This window comes from Manacus vitellinus, unplaced genomic scaffold, assembly GCF_001715985.3.
Source record: "Manacus vitellinus isolate BGI_N305 unplaced genomic scaffold, ASM171598v3 scaffold_9_pilon, whole genome shotgun sequence".
Classification (NCBI taxonomy): Eukaryota; Metazoa; Chordata; class Aves; order Passeriformes; family Pipridae; genus Manacus; species Manacus vitellinus.
Window position 1 is genome coordinate 13,151,449 of NW_021940917.1, and position 21,838 is coordinate 13,173,286.

The 21,838-nt window shown below is 45.6% G+C and overlaps 1 protein-coding gene across 1 annotated transcript; it reads right to left on the reverse strand.

The window, feature by feature from the left end:
- Positions 1 to 656: 656 nt before the first annotated feature.
- TBC1D2 (TBC1 domain family member 2) lies at positions 657 to 21,599 on the reverse strand. Its single transcript, XM_008923252.3, has 15 exons — positions 21,577 to 21,599; positions 21,328 to 21,497; positions 19,177 to 19,584; positions 18,384 to 18,516; positions 17,322 to 17,463; positions 15,161 to 15,297; positions 14,369 to 14,556; positions 12,891 to 13,277; positions 11,926 to 12,036; positions 8,999 to 9,186; positions 7,365 to 7,835; positions 6,198 to 6,318; positions 4,595 to 4,780; positions 3,819 to 3,940; positions 657 to 3,099 (listed from the first exon to the last, which is right to left on the reverse strand). Exons 2-15 carry the CDS (start codon positions 21,376 to 21,378, stop codon positions 2,898 to 2,900), a joined length of 2,847 nt encoding a protein of 948 aa, XP_008921500.2. The 5' UTR covers positions 21,379 to 21,497; positions 21,577 to 21,599; the 3' UTR covers positions 657 to 2,897.
- Between the last annotated feature and the right edge of the window lie 239 nt (positions 21,600 to 21,838).

A 21,838-nucleotide genomic window follows, 5' to 3' on the forward strand; every position in this document is an offset into this window, starting at 1 on the left:
TTTAACAAGTACTGTTATGCATACAGCAAGACTCAGCAAAGACAAGTGTTGGGTAGAAAGTCACAGGTGCCAGTGCAGGCAGGAGGAGCTGCTGGGCTGCACAACCAGGTCAAACTGTATCCCAGCCACAACAGCTGGCAGTGGCAGCAGAAATCGTCCTTGAGCATTCCATGCAGAGATAACCTCTGTTCAAAGCACCCCTTCCACTGACTGATACTCACTGCAGGTCTTAAAGAGGCCTGAGGGATTTGCATTAGACAAACCTAACCTCCGGGCCCAGCTGGCACCTTGTGACCTGAGTTCAGTGCTTTTCAGTACCCCTAAAGTTTGTGAAGCACAAGGGAAGTAGAGTAGGGCCCAGAGGACATGTAAGTTTGTTGGTAAGATGCAGGTCTGCATAGGTTTTGCAGATATTCCTGCATCCACCATGTTTTAGTAAAGAACTACCCCACTGAATGACAAGTGACTAGTCAGCAACATGACCAGAGGAAACAGCCCTTAGCAAATAATGTCTGAAGCAAAACCAAGAGCTGGTGAAGACACACAAGAAAAGAAACTTGTAAAAACCTGAGATGCCCTTCCCTTCTGATTTCAATTAAAAATTATTCTCAGAATTCCCCACCAGGGACAACACCTTGGTTCTTACATTTACTTCAGAGGTGTTTATTTTTTAACAGGTCATTATATGCCACATAGACCAAAGTTTATTATATACCACAGAGATAATCTGGCTATGGTTTGGTCTAATAATACATGTTTCAAATGCTTTTTTTAACAAACATAAGGGCAAGTCAGGAGGAAAGATTTTTAAGCTGTTGCAGAAAGCTCTAGGAATAAAAAAAATTTAAGTAAACTTGTTATTTTCATGGTCTTGATTTAAAAGATAATGTCTGTAGCAGTAGCAAAAATCTGTATTTGTGCACACCCATGCACATAACAGTATGAGTAAATTACATTAGCAATACCATCTGTGAGGAAAAACCTTCTGCCTTTTAGGCTACCTTGCCTAGGTGGCGCAAGTGCATTTTCTGAGATATTGTTGTAAGATTCCAGTAACATTTTCTTCTCATCCCGCACTTTCAATGTGTGCAGCTCTCAGTGACACGCAGAGGATCTATCCACTCTTCCCAAAACCTCATTTCCACTTTGATTACTTCCATACTGTGCGGTTGGTCTCCACAGCTCTCTCCCAGTCTTCTACAATTCACTGAAGCTGGCTGACTTGTCCAGTTGTGCCTAAGGCAGAGCTGAGGCAGACCACGCGTCTCAAGTGAACAGAGGCTGGTGCTGTTTCCACCAGAGTCTGTGGCACCAGGCTGAGGACACTATGGGCTATGAATGCATCTTTCCCCTTCCTCTGCAAGCACTGACAGCTTGAAGGGTTGGGTTGTCAACCACAGGATGTTTAAAGGAGGCATAATCCACAGGGGTTCAATGTCAGTCTAAAAACACAGAGTAGAGCTCCCATTACAGCAGGGTCTGCTGCATGTTGTCAGTGCCAGCACTGCAGGCACACCTGGAATAAAGCACCACTCAGCAGGAAAGGGGCTGCAGGATCTGGCATTGTGTTAGGAAAAAGAAATTGTATTTATCTGAAGCACTTGACTCATCCTGGGTCTGAGGACTGAGCCGCACAGGCAGGGCATCCAGCCCAGGGGATGGGCAAGCCTGGGAGGCAAGGGAGAAGGCTATCAGACCCCATTCCCAAAGGCAGATAGGGCATCTCTGTGTACTAGACCTGGGTTTGGGGGAAATTAATGATTTTTCTAAAGAAAATCAGGTCATCTTTTGTGACCTAGTCCCTGTGGTTTGCAGGTTCATTCCCAGAGTGTCATAAGCCATGGGCAAAACACCTTCAATATTGTTGTAAACTCCTACAGAAAAGACCTTGTCCCTCCATTATGAATAGGAGTCAGAGACAGGGATATCAGCACAGGAAAACAGTAACTGTGGGGCAGAGAGAGATGGCCACACACTCATCCTGGCCAAGCGTGAGGCCATCAGAAGGTCATTCCCAGTAAAAGTCTCTGTAACATAGGCCCTGCCTGAAGCCAGGCTGTGGTTGGTTTCACACTGAGATGAGTTCCTCTACAGAGCAAACTCACCTCTGGAAGGCAGAGTGCTGCCAGGGTCAGGCCAATCCATAGATGGCTCTGCTCAAAGCTAAATAAAGAGGAGAGAGAGCTCCCAGCATTTCCCAGCCAGACAGGGAGACACATCTTCTGCTCCCATGGATTTCCACGGGAACCAAACTGGAGAGACAACTCCACTCTCCCACAACCCATCTCCCATGTCTGAGCCTAAATCCCATGGGGTGATGTTCTCCAGCTTCCAGGACTTCCTCAGACCCAACACTCACCTGGACGCAGTGTCTTGACTCAGTAACTGCAACATTTAACACAAGCTCTCCTGGCAGGCTAGCCACTGAAGGCACCATGCCTTCAAAGAGCAGGCTTTCTTCCTAACCAATCTGCTTTAGGTACCAATGAGGGAGGGTTCTCGGTTCGTTATTTCCAGTGATTTTACTTGTACATAAAGATCTCACTCAAGCCTCCATTGGAAAAATGTGGAAAAGCCCTGCCTGGTTGAATCTTTTGCACCATGTCAATTCCTGTCATCGTACAACAACCGGTACTTCCTATGCACCCTCAGCTGTAACCCTGAACTGTACAGGACAGGGTGGGCTGAATGGGGAGAAGTACAGAAGAGAATAAAACTCCTCTGACATCTTCCAATCCATTACAAAGTCTGACTTTGTCCCCAAATGGTCAAGGAACTACAGCCTTGCTTCCTGGGGCAGATGAGCTCCTGTGACCACCCTTCCCCCTCTGGTCTATCTCTTACTACTGATGACCTTCTGCAAGATAGGAGGGAAGGGAGGGCCAACCCTATTTTTGCTAAATCTCTTCTTCCTCTTCACTAGCAACCTCCTTTGGGTCCTGAGGCCCTTGCTCTGCTCTTTCTTTTACATAGGCTGCCTTGATCTGTTCCAGTTCACACAGCTCTGCCTCCAGCTCTTCCCTGTGCATTGACCGACGGTTCCTCAGCAGTTTCATGGGGAAGGGGTTTAAGTCATTGAAGGCAATGTTCATCAGCTTCCTACAACAGAAAACACAGGTCTGGTCAACCAATTTACTGGTTGGTAACACGTGGTAACAGATACACCAAGGGCATCCCGAGGCAGGCAAAAAGTAGGACCTCACACTTCAGCTCTCTGGGCTCAAAAGCCACCAAGCAGCAGAGGCTTAAAGGAATCACAGGCAATTTCTTCTCACACCAACCCAAGCAATACTTTAAACACACCTATACCACACCACCGTTTAAGGTACCAGTGTGCAGCCACCAGTCAAAAGACAGTGGATCAGATGCCAATTCTGATGGCCTCTCAGGGAGGAATATTCCTGATGCTAAGCTCTTCTCAACATGGAAATCTTCACCTCAGACACACTGCCATTAAAGGTTGCGAGTTGTGCTGTGTACCCAAATACCCCAACTACAGCTGAGTGAAACACAGCAAGCAGTAGCACAAGTTCCAGTAGCTACAAAAAAGAGGCTGACACAGAATTTGGGGCTTGCTCTGCTGTAGTCCCAAAATATTTGGGAAAGATGCTCTGCTGTAGCCCCAAAATATTTTGCCTGGGCCAAAAATATTTTAAGTAATGTCAGGAAGGGAAAGTCAAAAAGAGACAAACCGATCCATGTCCCATGTACCTCTCAATGCTTATGCATCTCTCTTAATAGATCAGTGACAATTCTGACCCAACAGGAAAGGAAGTGCAAATACAGGATGGAAGGTTGTCTACAACTCACAGTCCTACCTGCCATCCACGATCATTCTCGTGAAAAAGCGTAGGTACTGGTAGATCTCCACACTGTCATGAATTCTCAGGATTTCCTCCTCGTTGTATTTAAAAATCGCAAGAGCATAGCGGAATATGACCTGGAGGGTTGAAATGTGTTTGAGTTGACAAGTTTTAAGCAGCTGAGGGACCAGGCCCTGCTGGCATGAAAGATGGGGTCAGGCACACAGCACTGCAGCATAGGCTTGACCCTGGGATACTCCTGCTCTCAACAGGCTGTGCTAGGACAAGCCTAAAGAAGCACAGAGCAAATTTCAGGAGAATGACCCTCTGTAAGCTAATTTACAGCCCTAGAGAATTGCAGGACCTACAAAAGGATACCACAGGGATTTCACAAGGGGTCTCCAGTTCTCCCTATGCACAGGGGCAATGCAGGACACACATTTTCAGACAATAACGGCCTATCTTATGCTCCCTGAATCTGTCATACTACTTGTGTCCAGGTCACAAAACAGGAGATGCCATGGCCGATCAGAGAGCTGTTTGGTAGCGCAAATACCTGATAAAAAGTGCCAAGGATACTCTGCACAGTATCAGGGGTTAGGTTTGCCTACTGGCAGCAAGTACACAGACAACATAGGAGATTGAGAGACATCAAGGCGTGCTGCCAAACAGGCAGGAAAGGACAAGGGGTTCAACCTCCCACCTCTTTGATACATATCTATGTCCACTGCCCTGCCATCGCATCACAGAGGTGGTACAGATGTGAGGGAGGCCTAGACTGAGAGTTGTACCTTAGTTCCCTCATACAAGAAGGCATCCCACACTTGCAGAAGGATGTCGCTGACCAGGCTGTCCACAAAGGCCACCAGAAACCAGTTGAAGGTGATGAGTGACACATCAATCTGATACTGCTCAAAATGAGCCATGAGGCGAGGCAGCTTCTCAGACAGGAAGTCTTTGAAGACTCTCTGATCTACCTAAAATTGACAAAAAAGAAAACTAGTAAGCCCTAGTCAACAGCAGTCCTAGTATTGAAGGAGGAGCTGTGCAACAGGACAGTGGCCCTTGTGTGCTGGGGTCATCACTGGTGCTGCCTTCTAGCGAACCACACCCCAGGAAGAGCAGAGCATCCTTTGTCTCTCAACCCTTCAAAATTACTGAGCAGTGTACTTGCACACTGCACCCAGTGCAAGGTGTGGAGCTGAAAAAGGGCTAAGATACAAGCAGAGATATGCACATTCTTCTCACTCAAAAGGATCATATTCCTTCCTAATCTCAAAGTAGAGAAGAAAAATGCTGCCACATCTTCCTGCACCAGTCTTCCTGGGATTTTCTGTAATACCATGAGCAACCAGTTGAATGACAAGGATTAAAACCTGCCCAGGTCTGAATGACTGCACATGGCCCAACAGAATGAACACCTAGAATGCCTTTGACTTTACAAGCAGGACCTGAACTCAATTAGCATCTCTTTGTGGTCCAAGTACTGCCTGTGCTCTGCTTCTGCCTGCACGAGCCGAAACCCAGAATGTACTTGGTGAGATCCTTGATACAGGTTTATAAAGGCTTCGTGTCAGCGGAGCTGTGGTTTCTAGAGGGTAAGTGCTAAGGAGCAGGACCATGGTTAGGTCTTTCCCTATGCCATATCGTACTACTGCCCCAGCTGTGTCAGCCCACTTGACTGTGGCACTGTGGTACAAACCAGATGAGGTAATATGCTTTGTCTTTAAAATTTGCAAGAACCTTAAGTTTTCCAGCCAACGCAAAGCTGGAACAAGCCAATCCACAAAGTATCACCCTAGACTTTCCTCTTTACATGGATCTTGGCTACACTTTCAGAGACCAACCATGAGTTCAGGAAGTCTTTCTAAAAAAGACTCTCTCAAATGGCCAGAGGGCTTTCTGATCTGCAGGGAGCCCCAAAGCAAGAATACACACTGTCTCTGATCATGAACTGAGGCAAGTACAGCGAATATAAAAATCTCATGATTTTCATCCACCTGCACGCAGCACTCCAAAGATAGAATGCAGTTTCAAAAAAGGTATCTTTTTTATAAGATATCTTTCTACCTTTATCAGAAGGGCTGCAGAATGGTGCCTTCTTCATATCAAAGTTTGCTGCTTCACCTCTACTAAGCCCTCCTTAAAATAGTAACTGTGGAATTAATGAGCATCTTCCTTCTGACTAAGTTGACCTTCAAGGAGCAGTACCCAATTTCCTAGTGCTGGGGATCAATTTTGCTAGCACTTTTGTACTCTCAAGTCTACAACACCTCTGCAATAGAAAGAATTGCATAGTGGTATCACTGTCCTGTGAGAAATCAAACGCACCACAAGTTGACTGCTCACTTTTAAACCTTTACTGTAAAGCACTGTGTGAGAGTCCAAGCTCACCTGTGATGTTATCAGTGTGTCACTGTAGTAGTCTGCTGGCATTAGGTTCTCCACAATATGGACTAGACACCAGAAAGCACTTTCCTCATCTTCCAGGACCAGGAGAGCTACAGCTGCCAATCTGTGATGGACAAGACACGGTGAAGCAATACAACACTAGAGGAGGTGTCATCAGTCAGCACACAAACTGAAGAATACAAGACTTCTTTTGGCACAGTCCATCAGTATCCAAAATATCCAATGTATCAGGACAGCTGGACAGAGAGACAAGTGATCTGTTCTGCATGTTTCTGAAGGGACCATAAGGCTGTGATTTTCTTTCCCATGTGCCTCTGTCAGAAAATATGGAACTGGTGTGACAAAGCTGGGTTTCCCACCTAATGGAATTTTCTGTAAATTTGCTGAAGTTAGTAATGTGTTGATTTTGGCTATTCAATACAGGAAAGAGCTCACTCAGAGGTACTCCATTTGCGATGTAGTTCACCTTCCCATACATTCTTTTATATCCCTTACCTCCTTTAGCTCTGATTTATCCCTTTCAGACAGACTGGACAGATGACATCTAATATCAAGGGCTCTCTGCAGTGGAAAATGTCTTTCTGAAGACCACACAAAGAACAACAGAAATAGCTTATACAGATATTCCTCATGTGAAAAGCTCCAACTGGAGATTCTCTTCTTGAAGCTTGTGCCCGGTGCCTTTTTCACTTGGTAGGACAATTCTAAGAAGTCTGTGTTTACCTTTCCTATAACTGCCTTTGCCAAGTGAAAGAAGCTTTTAGGTTCCCTGAACTTTCTCTTCTCCAGAAAGAATCACCTCAGTTTCCTCAGCCTCTCCTTGAGTTATTTGCTGCACTTCCCTTGTATCTTAACACTTCACGACATTTCCCTCAACTCTTCTCAGCAAACAAAGGAATCACCAATGCTGAGTACATTACAACTTAAAAATTCAGCCCCAGCCTCATGCTGTTATTCTAGAACTGCCTCACCCTACCTCCTACAGCTGTTCCTTCCCTTTCTGTAACTACAAAGACGCTAAACAAGTGCATCCTGCTGCTTGCTGGATCCCAGCAACAACACTGGCTGAAAAAAAGACACCAAATGCAGAATTCTGCAGGAAAATACCTAGAGTTATTCCATGAAGAAGCAGCATACCTGGCTTCTCACCTGTTCAGTCCCTGGCAGTATCCAATGGCAGGATTGTGCCAGGAGAATGCCAACAATACCCTCCGGAGCTTGGGAATGAGCTGGGAAGTGGGAGAGGAGAAATGCTTGTTGTTGGTCAGCGTGCGGGGCAGGTCGAGCTCGATCTGGCGGCAGGCAGGGTGCTCAGTGCTCCTGCTCTGCTGCAGCAGCCGCTGGTAGTGGTCAGGCAGGCGGCTGCAGTGCCTGCTGACAATCCACCTCCACACCCGCTGCCGATGCTCCACTGGAATGCCACTGCGGATCAGGCTCTTCAACTCCGCAGAGGGGTTCAGCTCTACAATGCTGTTCCACCTGTCACGGAGGGGCTTCTCCACAATTTCCTGGCTCCGCAGTTTGTTGGACTTTATCTCCAGGGCTTGGATTTTGGCCAGAAGTTTCCAGTCCTCAATTTCATAGTCAGGTACAGTCATAAACCCATACTCATCATACTCACTGGAGGAACACAAGGCAGTGGTTAGTTCAAATGACAGTGCTAGTACCTCTGTCAAGGACACTGCCTAGGGTCATGCCAGCTACAGCCTGCTGCCACATTCCCATCACCCACGCCAGAGCACAGGTACTCCTCCTTCACTTCCCTGGCAGCAGCATGTGATAGCCTGATATGCCCACTGTCTCAGAGCCTTGAGGACCAATGGGAGCCTGCAGCAATGGCATACAACCTTAGACTCAACTGTAACTTTGCTCTGAGCTGTGGCCCAGCCTCATCAGACCTCTCTCACAGCTCCCCAGCCCCTAAAGAAGTATCTAGCTCACCCTGTGTACCTTCTCCCTACCATGTCCTAGGGCAGAGACAGGTCTGTAGGAATGGACTGCAAAGGCTTTGGGGCATCAGACCAAAGAACAGAGATCCACAGTCCTTTCTGATGTCTCCTGGTACGCAGTGAAAATCTCCTACCAACTGGAACACACCAGGAGTGCTGATAGTACAGCTCGTTGAGGGTTTGTGCACCGTCCATCCACAGGGTGGGATACTTGTAAGGTATCATCATATTCTTGACAGAGGGACCAAGCCTGGCCTAGGGGTCTCATCTCCAAAGATATCTGCAGAACCTGCGAGACTCATTAAACAGATAAAATGGACACTGCTACAGAACAGGAGCACTGACTGGGCAGGAAGGCATAAACACATGTAGGGGCCCCAGCAGTGCTGGTGGCAAGGCTCTCTGGAGGTTTCTAGTGCAGCCCACCTTCACTGCAAGGCTGTCCCCGGGATTAGCACAGGGCAAGTAGAAAATCTCTAAGGACAGAGATGCCCCAGCTACCAGGTGGCCTCTCCTACAGAGAAAGTTCATCCTGATGTCCACTATTCACCTCCCAGGCAATCCATGGCTGTCATCACTTGCCATACTATCTGCCACCACAAGAAAACTTTAGCTGTACCATCTTTAACTTCCCCTACCTATGGTGATATGCTGCTATCAGATATTCATGGTCTCCAAAACACCAAACCAAACCAGCTTCCTCAACTTCCTCTGCTATGTTGTGACTCCAAGTCCCTGCTATAAAAATGTTCCCAGATCTCTCTTGCCTGCACATTCCCCTTCATAGACAGGCTTCTACAAGGGTGTTAATATTTCCAAGCTCTTGACTCTTACCTTACAGGGTTCAAGTTAAAACCTTCTTCTGCTTCTTCCTTCACATCCCACTGGAGCGATTCCTGGATGAGATTCTTCACCAACTCAGCATGGGAGCTGGGCAGGCCAGGCACAGCCTCCTGCAGCTTCCGCAAGACTGTCAAGTACTTGCTCTCCATCTGGCAGTTTCTTGCTTGCAGGCAGGCACACTGATGGGGAAACAAGAAGTAAAAAGCTGGCTCAGTGCCAGTTCTTCCTGCATTGCCACTGCTCTCTACTGGCCTGGTCTGCACATAAAGCAAAGACTGCTGAACAGCAAAGCCCCAGAAAACACATTCAGTAGTTTTCTACAGTCAGTGGAACTGCAGATGCAAATGAATCACCTTGGTCTATCAACAAGCACATACTGCAGGACCAGAAGTTGCTTATTGCATGGGAGACCTACTACATCATCACTTTAGCACTGCATTACACCAGTGGGTGGCCATATTCCAGCCAGCTCAACTCAGGACACGATCCAAGAGCAGCCACTGCATCTGAATTCTCTGCAGTCTTTTTCCCTGCCCCTCACACAAGTTGTGTACACCACATTGAGCTGTGCCCTGACAAAACACACCACTCCTGAGACCGAGCTATAAGCATACCATTTTCAGGATACATGGCAGCACCACGGACCAGGTGCCACATGCCCCTCAGCACCCCCAGTCCCATGGCACTGGTACACATCGTTTCTCAAGCACAGGAAGCCCAGCTGAGTTCAAACACCAGGACAGTACCTGACACCACCATACTCCAGGGCACACAAAGCAGAAAAAAAGAATGATGACTGTTAGCCCACTCCACAAGTGAGGGACTGAGGCCACAGAGGTGACAAGACTCACCCAGTGTCTCAAAGGAAGCTCAGTGAAGACTCCTGTTCAGTGGAAGCAGCAGTGGAAAACAAGAACGAAACAGAAATCATGGAGAGAATTAGGTTGCATATAGAGGGGACAGGAAGGAGCATGGGAGACTTTCATACTACCACTTTAATCAGCATGTTGCCTCACACTGAGCATGCTGGGCTGGTCCAATTACTTCCTTTCTGAAGGTTATGGCTGTTTCAGGATCAGAGAGGGCAGTAAGTTAGGAGGCAGGCAGGGTTTCTAAGAACTAGAAAGCAAACAGATTTAAGAATGGCAATAACACTTCAGAAGCACCTTTTTGCCCTGTTCCAGAATCCACAACTGTGGAAACATACCTGTGGTGGTGCATCCCCCACCTCAGGCCACACTATGATCTCAGAAATGCTCATTAGGCTTCAGCCCTGATGAACGGGGCCTGGGCTAAGCTCCTCTTGAGCTTATCAGAAACACTGTCTGCTCCCAGGAATTTCTGCTGTCTAACGAGCTCCTGATTTTTAATGAACAGCACTGGAAACTTATTTTTCTTGCAAACCCAAGTGGAATAACATTTTTGTTACCAAACTTTCAAAAAAAGTTACCAGCCCAAATTGCAGCCAGGATGGAAAATTACTATGACTAAAGCCCACTCTCATGTGACCCTATGTGAGACCCTTTGAGCTCTCCCAGACTGCAGTGGCCTGTGACCAGCAACCTCCCTCTGAGTGGGGCATGTCTCAGAGCCAGACAGCTCTCAAGTTTGCTATACTTGGAGGACCACCACCAAATGACAACCACAGACTCTGAGATGATGCCTCCACTCCTTGAGGCTCCACTCTTTGCCTGTTGAGAAGCTGCAAAGTCATCCAACATGAGTACTTCACTGAACTCGAGAGGAAATTTTCACAGGTGTATACCTTGTACATACTCCACAGGTCTGTGTGTGTGCAAGTGGGAATATGCTACAGCAAATGCACTATGAGTGCTGCTCTCCTAGATTCTTAAGTACCATGGATTTGTAAGTAAGTTAGGCCTACAAGTGGGCTACTGCTGTGCTATAGTAAATTCTGTATGAACCTTTTATTAAATTAAACTACTGATTAAGTGCTGCTAAGCTTAACGCTATTAAACCTTTAGGCCTAAACTGTTAGTCAAGTTCAGGGCTCAGTTTGGCAAGGGGTCCATGCTGACCGTTGTGACTCAATGGGAGGGTCTTCCTTATTCCTTTTATCCTTACCCTTTCCCGTTTTTCCATCTCCAGCCTCCACACAGATCATTTTTGATTGATTTTAGTTTTAGATTTATCGATTTTAGGTTTTAGTACTAGTTTTCCTCTGTGTGCTTTAACCATCCAGTAAGTAGTAGAGCAAGCCTTGCCAACAAACTTTGTCATGCTTTCACTTTAATATTAAACCTGCTTTAGCTGATAGCTTTGTCAGTGATTCTTCAAGCAACCTAAAACATTCATTCATGACAATACCTTAAAAACCAAGGAAGTAAAACCTTGGCAAAACCCACAGAACAAATGCCAGCACACACCACCAGCCCTTGAAATGGTTCAAGACCAAAAGGTAGGATTAGACAAGTCTGAGAGTAACCAGGTTATGCACACTTGCAAGGCTAGAAATAAAAATAAAACTTAAGAAAAACATAAAAGTTCTGATCTAACTGCAGGACCTGAAGACTGCTGCCACGTGGCAATGCCAGGTCTAGCAGAGAAACCATGACTAAATGGAGCCAGGACTCAAGTCTGTCAGCCCTCAGGAACCTCTTCTGATTGCCTACACAGTGTTGCTTTTTCATTTGTGTACAAAAGCATAACTGAAATGCAGAAATCTGGGTTAAGTTTCAGCACCCTTAAGACTGAAATTTGCAGGTATTTTACTTCTATTGCAGAATGAAAATGATCATGTCTAATTTGTGAACAACACAAAGCAGAAGAAAGGTCACACTAAAAAAAGACATTGGGAAGAAAGCTCGCTCCTGGCAGATCAAAATCCATTCTAGTGTCAATTTTGAAAATAAATTAGTAACAGTTCACATCAAAGGAAGAAGGTCATTTTGCCTTACCTTCATCAGAAGAGCTTTTTCATTCTCAGCAGCACTTGTCCAGAGTCGAGTAACCTGGTGGATCTCCGAATTGAGAAACTGATTCTGGGTTTTGTATGCATCTATATCATCCTGCCATGAAGCAAAACAGTCATACAAGGAGAGTTCTTGGGGGGCTTAAAATCCCTCCCATTTCAGGGACACCAGGTTATGTTAGGGACAATAAAGTACCTCAAAAATTTTGTGTTCTGGGGAGCAGACAGGACTCCCCAGGATAAATATTGCCCACAAAGGAAACCAAGGCACAACATTAAATAGGAATGTCATGCATCGTCAAGACACTTGAAAATGCTAAATTCGTGTATATGCTTAAAAAACACGGAGACATCCAGGTCATATAAAGCTAGAGAAGCATCTAAATAAGATACAGAATATATGTGCTTTGTTTGGGTTTCATATGGTTGGTTGATTTGTTTTTGGTTTTGGTTTGTTTTTTTTTTTTTAAAGGAAACAAATCTCAGCCCCATGGCTGCCAGCAAAAACACTCTCCCCCAGTGTAGCAAGTGGCTTTTTGGGCAATTCTCCACCTCACGCTAACTGGTCATTACAACTCTGCACATAAAACAGGATGGATCTGAAAGAACCGGGATGTACTGGAAAACTGTTTTCAAGAAGGAAACACAGGGGAACAAGTTAGTGAAGGCAGCAAGTGAGACTGCAGCCCTGAAACAAAAGAAAGCAAAGAAAGAGGCAAGCACTGAATGATGATGCAAAGTCAAACAAAACAAGCTCTGAGCTGAAGCTGACCCAGAAGCTTTTTCAGCACTCTAATGGCATCAGGTGAGCCCCTTCCAGCCTTTCTCCTTTGAAGGCAGATGGAACAACTAGCAGAAGCATATTCTGTGCTTCCCACAAAAAACACCCTCCCACTGAACCTGAGGGAACAGAAATGGGAGCCCCCAAAAGACCTGTGTCGTCTCACACACCTTTAGGTGCTCAATCTCCTCCTGCTGCTTATACAACGTCTCTGCAGTGACAGTGTTGTCTTCTTGCAGGGGGTCAGAGAGCTCTCGGGCCATCTGTTCTGTCAAGGCCATGATGACTTCCTGTTTGGCGTGGTTCTTCTCCATCAGAAGCTGAACGTGTTCCTTGAGTTCCTGGATGTGGCTGTCTCTCAAAGTCAGTATCTGCTCCAGTTCCTTCTTTTCTTGTTCAAGAGCTTCCAGTCGACTAGTCAGATCTGCTATTTGTCTCACTTTGTGGCGCACCAGCTCCAGCCTGTCCTTATCTTCTGCTGCAGTGAGATACATGCTAGATACTCGCTTCTCCTGCTGGGCTGCCTCCAGAGCTTTGTGGAGAAGTTTAACCAGCTCCTGGAAAGGGAATGCAAAGTCATCACATCACAGTGCTGCCCAGGGCAATGGCAGCACAGACAGCACAGACCCAACAGTGAAAGGTCCTCAAGATCTTGAAATTGACTCATTTCAGAAGGAAAACAATGCAGAAATCTTAAAATCACACTGACACCATAGTAAAGAAGTTCTGCTCGCAGAGCTGGGCCTGAAATGTCTCTGCAGCAGGTTGCAGATGATTTGACTTTATGCGGATTGCAGCACAGAAGCTGCTGCTCACACTGTCTGAATTCTGGCTTTCCTACAATCATTCCTGGGAGGCCCAGCAGAGAACCTGGAGAACTGGTCAGCAGTGTGGTAAAATTGGGAGGAAATAATGCAGTCTGCATCCTCCTGTGCTACCAGGAGGTAATTGCAGTATCCATTTTAATCTTCCCACTGCCAGAGTCCTCCCTAGCTCCATCCTACCCGAAGGCATGAAACCTTGCTCCAGCAACACGTTGCTGATTCAGGCTTTGCCATCTCAGACACTTAAAAAAGCAAATCAAGGATGCAATTGACTGCCCAACATGGGACCTGGCTCTCCTGTCTCTTCCGCTGGAATTATTACCAACATCATTAGTGGAGAACCTGGCATTGCTCCCCATCTGTGAAGAACAGTTTCATTCATGAGAGACAGCCCTTGCAGTGACTCGTGTCCTGACTTCTCTAGTCAAATCACATCTTAGTGGTGGTTCACTGTTCAAAAAGAATGACTTCTTGTTAACAGCATGACTCCACTTGACAGTTCTTGCCAGTGTCACAGTACCTATTCAGAACTGTACTTCATACCATCAGTGAGCAACAGAGATGCACAAGCAAGACACCAGCAGAGCACACTTGGATTTGTTTTACCTCCCTCTTCTAGATGGCTGCACTTCCTAGTAATGGCTGGAGGTCCTCCCTTGTGCTGGGCACAATCAGGCACACACAAAGTGGTAACACCAGGAGCTTCAAGTGGTCCCATTAGTGCCTGCTGAGCACTTCTCAGCCTAAGACCAACATACAGGGAGTCCCTGCAACCAGTCTCAGGGCCCTGCCTGTAGAAGCAGCAGTTTCTTCACCACACTTACCTTCTGTGACTTGACTTCCTCTGTCAGCGTCAGGATCTGTTGCTGTAGAACACTCACTTTATCCATTGGGTTCCTCTCCCTGGACAGTTCTTCATGTGAGCCTGGGAAGCCACTGTTCATCCACCTGGCTTTCCTAATCCAGTTCAGCCTGGACTCCATCCTTCCATCCTCCAGGGTTCCTTCCTTAACTGAAGAGAGATAGGCTTAATTTACATAGAATTGCTTTGCTACTGTGGACTCCCAAGTCTTGCTTTGGGGGACTCACAACACTTCTGCAGAGAAGGTTGACACACAGGACAAGGAAAATTGACCTGCTGGGATCCACAGGATTGAAGCTGAAACAGTAGGGATCAGACACAGGTACACCCAGAATAAATTAAGCTATGCAGTTTTATGGTACCTGTTAACCCACGTTGCACCCTCCTCATGTATCTTACCCACAGCAAATGCAAGTTACCACCATAGAGAGGTAAGCATGCAGTGGAGCTGCTCTGCTTAGCCTCTGCTTGTGCAGCGATTCTATCTCAAAGAAATATGTCTGGCACCATGGATTTTGGGGGTTTTTGCCTCTGCAGAAGGTTGCAGAGGTTGAAGATATAGACAAACGCAACCTGAAGCAGAGCCAAAAGAGCCAGTCTTGTAGCAACAAGACAGGAAGAGACCTGAGACAATGTGATAAGTCTTCATATCCCTTGACAACTTGCCACCCTCTCCTTCCCATTCCTGCTAAGTCCTGATTCCTACTAAAAGGCATCATGCTCAGACCCGCTCACACAGCTCAGTAACAATCACCTGCACACCCTGCCTCCACTTCCGCCTCTTGTTCCTCATCCAGGTTCGCAGGATGCTCTTGGAATTCATCGAAGCTGAAGACATTCTCATTGTTCCCCCAGAGCTGTTTGGAGCCACAGATATTGTAGACAGTGTTTCTGAAACAAGAAGAGATCAAGACAGGCTAGTGAACAGGAGAAGCCATGATCACTGCAGTCAGTGCACATTCAAACTACTCAATGCCTCTACCTCCCCTTAATTCCCACTTCGCCTCCCAAAACCTCTCTCTTTCATGTGCTGAGAAAATGAACTCTTCACAGCATTGGTGGATCTGAGGGGAGCAAGGCTTAAACTGCTGTAACTTTTGTACACAAAATCAGTACCAGCACGGCAACATAAAATCCAGTGATCTTTCCCCATGTGCTTGAGCCCTATACATAACAGATGAAACAGAGGGATCAAAGGTAACAGTAGACCAACAACATCTGTCTCTCCCCTCTCTTTCTCCTTCCCTCTCTTCCTCCCTTCCTCTCTCTGCCCCTTCCCTTAGCACATGGCAGAAATCCCCAAGTGCCAAGAAAAGCTCAGCTACCTACAGCAAAGCCAAAACTTGGACAAGGATCAGATTTGAAGTAGCCATGGGTTCTGTGCTCCAAACCACATTTAATAAATAACCTTGCCACAACAAAGTCAATAGACTAAATGGAATAGAAAGATTCTGGAACAAATTTGCAGTCAGACCCAGAAACAGTTTGTTTCAGCTGCTGTTATCAGATATTGTCAAAAGCATTAATTGTCAAAAGCACTTTACAGCATCATACAGAGCCACAAATGTACAAGTATTTTCTGTAAAACCTATGCAAAAAGGTATGCATACAGGTCTTTTCCCTTCTCCTCACATGCTGCCCATCAGCTAAAACAAAATAAGCCCCATTTTGAGGTCTGCAAAAGACCTCTGCTACTTTCCTAACTGTAAATGAAGGTACCATTTAGATACTGTTCTCCTTTTGCCTTGCTACTGGCTCCAGAGCAGAAGAACAGACGTTACTGACATCAGAGAACACACTGGCGCTTAAGATCAGCAGACCTTCAACCCCTGTTGTCTGCAGTTAGTACTCATCTAATGCAATTTTCCTGATTTTCTCTACCTCATGCTGCAGTTTGTTTTTCCCCTCAGACTGCAGAAGCTCAGGGATCCAGACATGTTACACTCATGAAGATCCAGCCTGACAGTGAGAGAGAGCCTGGAGAGATGTTTACAGAACGAGGGGAGCAATACAATTTGAAGCTGAAAAGAGACTATTGCTAGTCAGGCTCACAAAAGCAAGGCTGGGGAGTTGGGGGGGTGAGGGAGGAGATAATGTTTGCATTACTTTTAATCAAAAATTAGTGAGTAGGAGAAAATGCATAGCCTGAGAAATAGTACAGCTGATTGTGATACTCACTGGTCCCATGGGGGTCTTTCCTCCTATGGGCATCAGATTATAGCCACAGCAGTGGTGGTAAAAAACAACAGGCAACCTCCCAAACAAAAATATTTGGCAGGTGGCTGGCTACCTACTACACCTGTGCCACTTACACATTTTTTTAGTTATATGTAAATAAGTGATTAGGAAATACCCTCTGAGATATTAATAGGGTTGCTTTTGTGCAACTGTACCTGCCCAAGGCTTGCAACTTGAAATCCAGAAGGAGGAGTAGCAAACTGTGCAGTCAGGCCATATTACAGGCTCAAGAACCTTTTCCTTGGAGCTCCTGCTTTAGAGAATGCACTACATTCAAGGTCCTTTGAAACAACTGAAAAGTGCTAATGGGTTTCTATCACTACCTACTGAGTCCAGCTCAACCTGACCATGTGCCCTTCCACAAGTGCTGTGCAGATACATCACAGGCATGCAAGGCACTGCTTACACTGAAGAGAGTTTAACCAAGTCCTAGGTCTGCCACTAGGATCTTTGCTAAGAGAACAAGATGATGTGAAATGCATCAGAACTGGGGTATGTGAAAGACCCTCTGGTAGGAAGTTTACTTTAACCTGGACTATCCTTAAAAAGCTGATTTACAGTTCTTCCGCCTAGGCAAGAGTCCTGTTTCAAACAACACACGACAGGCAAGGAAGGCACATAGTGGTAGACCAGCATGTCAACAGCACTCTGCAATCTAGTTCTCTTCATTCACTTACTGTATCTCTGTCCAAGGGTGCTTAAGGGAGATGTTCTGCAAAGCAGTAGATGTCTGGGGTGCAGGCAAAGATGCTGCCTTTAAACCCACTGCTTCTGTTGGTGTTTTCACCAAAGGCAGAAAGTCATCATTGTCAACCACATCTATGTAAAAACAAAACAGAACACAAAAGCAAATGAGAAAGACAGAATTCCATTGGACTTTGGCTCCTTCATGTAACCTGAGAGGCACAATATTTTACTACGGGTATACACTGTATGTTCAAATGGTCAGGTGGAACTAGGAGAGCAGAGCAGTCTTCCTTAGTTTTCCATCAAATTACAGAAGTTTCCATGTACAAATACAATCATCTATTTGAGGACAATAATGTGATTTCAACCATATATATAAGAACGACTAACCCTAAACAATTAAACTTTTTAACTGCCTAGAGAAATAAGTAAGGGAGACTTTGCCATTCTCTTTCCACATCCCAAATCATGTTTCATAGTTTTAATGTGTGGGTAACAAAGTCTCCACAGTTTGTTACCAAATTTTTCCCTGCTGTACCAAAATGCCAAGGTACCCAGAACCTTTCAGAGCAGACACTTACTAGGGAGGGAATTATTTGTCTCAAACAAAAAGTGTATCTAGTCATGACTAAACAGGTGGACACCCTGTTTGTACCCTCCCCTGATCCACCCATCTGTGTACCACCACTTCTAGGAATGAACATCTTCATATCACTGCTGAAAATAAACTTGCTCACTCTAAATTTCACAGGCCTAGCAAGAGGAAGGGAATATACCAAATGTGTACACTTCAGATGTGTGAGGAAAATCAAGATAGAATTCATGATCATAAGACAATAGCTGGACATCTCCAAACACATGCTATGGATTTGGAGGCAGCTTATTCACTTTCATGCATAATAAGGCAGAAGTTCCAAACATTGAACAAGCATTGACAGTTGGCACCCGCATTTAAAAATCTGGCCAAAACCTCTGCCCACTTACAGATGAGGAACACCATCCATGGAGGGTGTGCTGAAAGCAACAGAAAAGCTGACATACTCAACACCTACTTGTTCTGCCAGCTAGAGGTTCATTCACAAGCTGGGAGCTGCCCACAGGAAATCTGCTCTTAGTGTTGCAAAATTCCCAACGTCTCATTTGCAGCTGCTGCAGCCAGTACATCATTGCCTGCTTGCTGATTGCCTAACATAAAAAAAAAAACCAGGAAAAGGAAGGGAATAATCTCATCAGCATGAGACATATCCTGAGGGGATGACCACCACTTTGCTACAGAAGTCAGCAGAAATAAAGGCCAGCTGCATCAAGCCTATGCTGAATCTGTATCCTCTGGTCCTCACCCCGATCTGGGAGGACAGAGTAAATCTTTAGTATGGCCTTAAGTAGAAGAAGCTCAGTGGACCGCTGACCTAACTTTAAACGTGTTTTGGTTTACTATGCTCCAAGGCTAAGCAGAAATGGCACAATTATTTTAGACAGGAATCACCCACAGAGCTTCTTAAAAGCAACTTTCATGGAGATAAAAATCTAGCAAAGATTTCTGCTGGAACAATCATTTTAGACAGGGGAGTTCATTTTGGTTCAGTACATTACGTGTGGACTGCAGGACTCCTCAATTGCTTTAATTCAGCACACAGTTCAGGTTTTATTCCTATTCTGTTAAACAACAGCCATCTCACAGATATTGCAGTCCCACCCTTGCCAAATCAAGCAAGTAGTTTAGGTCCAAATGGTAACGATCCAAGCTGGGAGGACTAAAGTGAAATTCAAGCTAAGAGATGCCTTAGTAGAAATCTGGCTGTCCTGACTGGGAATGTTTCATTCCAAGAAGATGCTGCCCCTTACCTTCAAAGTAAAAGCTCTGCTTGGTGTTCTGATCTCAAAAATCCCTTCCCCGTTTTCCATTTTGCAGTCAAAGCTGGCGCTGGAGAGCTCGATAGACCCCAAAGGGTTAATGTCCTGGGCAGTTCTGTAGTATAGTAAGTGACATTTGTTTTCATCGTAAAAGAACCAGCGAGACTTCCAGGTCTTGATTGGTCCCTTGATGCCAAGCTTATTTAAATAGCCACAGAGTTTTTTTCTGGATGTTTCTTTGCTAGGTTTCAGCTGTATGTTTTCCAGTTCTCCAGGAGAGGAAAGCACATCTTTGTCTTTCACTGAGGCTCCATTTCTGCTGTTATCATCTGGATTTGACTCCACTAAATTTCCTAGAGCTGCAAGGGGACATGCTCCGCTTTCTGGTCCTTTCTTCATCTCTTTCAGGAAATAGATCAAAACAGGAAATTCTTTAGGTAAATAAGTAACAGCAGATCCTGATTATATCATCATTATAGAATCTGAAGCAAATAAAAAAGAAGGAATAAGCTCACGTCTAGCATACAACAAAAAAACACACCCTAGCTTTCAAACTACCCAGCTGAGATCTCCAACTCTGCTTTTGGTTGTTGGTCCCTGCCTTCCTGTGCTCAGATGACCTCTACATATCTGCTTTCTTCCTTTTTCATTTCTAAATTAGCGTGGACTAGCAACTAAGAAACAGTAATAAAAAATAATCTTTTGAGTGAAAAATAAGTACAACCTGTGAGCATACAAAATCAATAGCAATAATGAGAGCATTCGGGACTTAAAATGTTAAGGAATGGTTGTAGAAAACATGGCAAGATAAAAAGCTCTGGGGGTAGGCACATACTTAGGTCAAGGGGTTGGAAGTAAGTGTGTCCTGGTAATTACACTGAATGTTCAACGAATACTTTAAACTATGGTGTCTGGAGAAAAATCCAGCCTTATGCAGCATCCTTTTAACTAATTTGTGTCAGCTGAATATTTTTGTTAAAAAGCCTGTATGCTATGTGTTAGTTCTTCATCCAGTAGGATGGAATCATATGATCCATTATGCATCAGAGAAAAGTAATTCTGTGATCCTTGCAAAAGAGACTTGGTTGCTCAGTGGCCAAAGTAACCACCTGGGTCCCAGGGGGAACACAAGGTGCAAAAGAGAAAAAACATGCTGGCAGGGATCTGTGTAGATCTCTAGTTCCACTTTTCTCTCAGAGAAGGGGCCAACTTAAAAGCTGTAGCCAGCTGCTCAGATATGCATTCAGATGAATTTTGATCATATGTAAGGATCAATTCTGCCATGCTTCTGAGCAGTTTTTCAAGTGCTTCACTATATGACAGGTGTGATTTTCTGCTCAGAGCTGCAAACACCCACAGCTCCTGTATAAAGAAAGCTAACCACACACCAGAACAGTATCTACAAATAATTTTTTGCATTTTTTTTAAACTTCAGTTTCAGACACTAACATATCTGAAGCAAATATGTAAGCAAATAAACTGTTGCAGTGTTGAGTTAGTGGGAATCTAACTGCAGACACAAAACTATTAAACACAACATCCAGCTGTATGACAGCATGTGAATGGAGATAATACAACGGAGCACACAGAGATGTTGCCCAACCTCACACTCTGAGGAACAACTTATCCTCATGACTAAAAGAAGGCTTACCCACCCTAGCGCTTGCTAAGCACCATCATGTTTATTGCTGCCAACTCCTGTTCCCACATCAGCTTTACAGACAACTACTGATAATGTTCGCTCTTTTTGGAAAGTTACTGAAATTCTTTTAGTTGACTACCATGGCCGTGGATCTTGGTGCTGAGCACATTCACAAATGCCAACAACAAGCACCCTTTGTGAAGGTGTTGCCTCAACTAAGGTTCTGTAACACCCAAAAGCTTCATTTCCAAACGAATTTTACCTGGCACAAATGAACTATCATCAGGAGGAAGTAACATTCTCAACTCCCCTGAACGGACCCCGGAGCTTTAATGGCAGTACCAACTATGTCCTGTACAGTCTGAAGACTCCATCACATCTCTTATCAGCATGATGGTCCACACTATGAACAGGATCAAGTAAGCATTTCAGGTTCAAGCACCAAGTTACAAGGAGTCATGTCAGATCTGTATTGCAAAGCCCTCTAGATAAGATCTCACCTCCTTAAAAGAAGCCGAGAGATGCTCCTGGAAGTCACCGTCTGCTGGCATAGAGCTACTGCTGCAAGTACCACCAAGCAGGTAACCACAGCCTCCAACAAACCCAACAGCAACAGAAAAGCGGCTTCTGCTCCAGGTTTCCTTCGGTCCGGTCGTTGCCAGGGAACTGTCTGAAAAATATATTTAGCAAAAAGCTGCCTTAACACTGACTCATCAATGAAAACAGAACAGGGTGAACTGCGCACCAACCTCTCCGGAGCTGCGGCGTGAGCGGCACAAGGCAGCCCCAGAGCCCTCCCCGTGCCTCTCGCAGAAGCGCCTCCCAGCCCAGCTGCACCGCGCCGGCGCAACGCGCGGCTCGCAGCACGCGCGACCTGGCGGCGAGCCGGGGCGGCGGCGGGAGGGAATACGAGCGCCTCTGTCGAGGATTTGGGGGGGGCGTCGGTGGCGGTGCGGGAACGCGCAGCTCCCCGAACACCTGCGCCGCCCCCTGCGCTCCTGCACGCCGTCC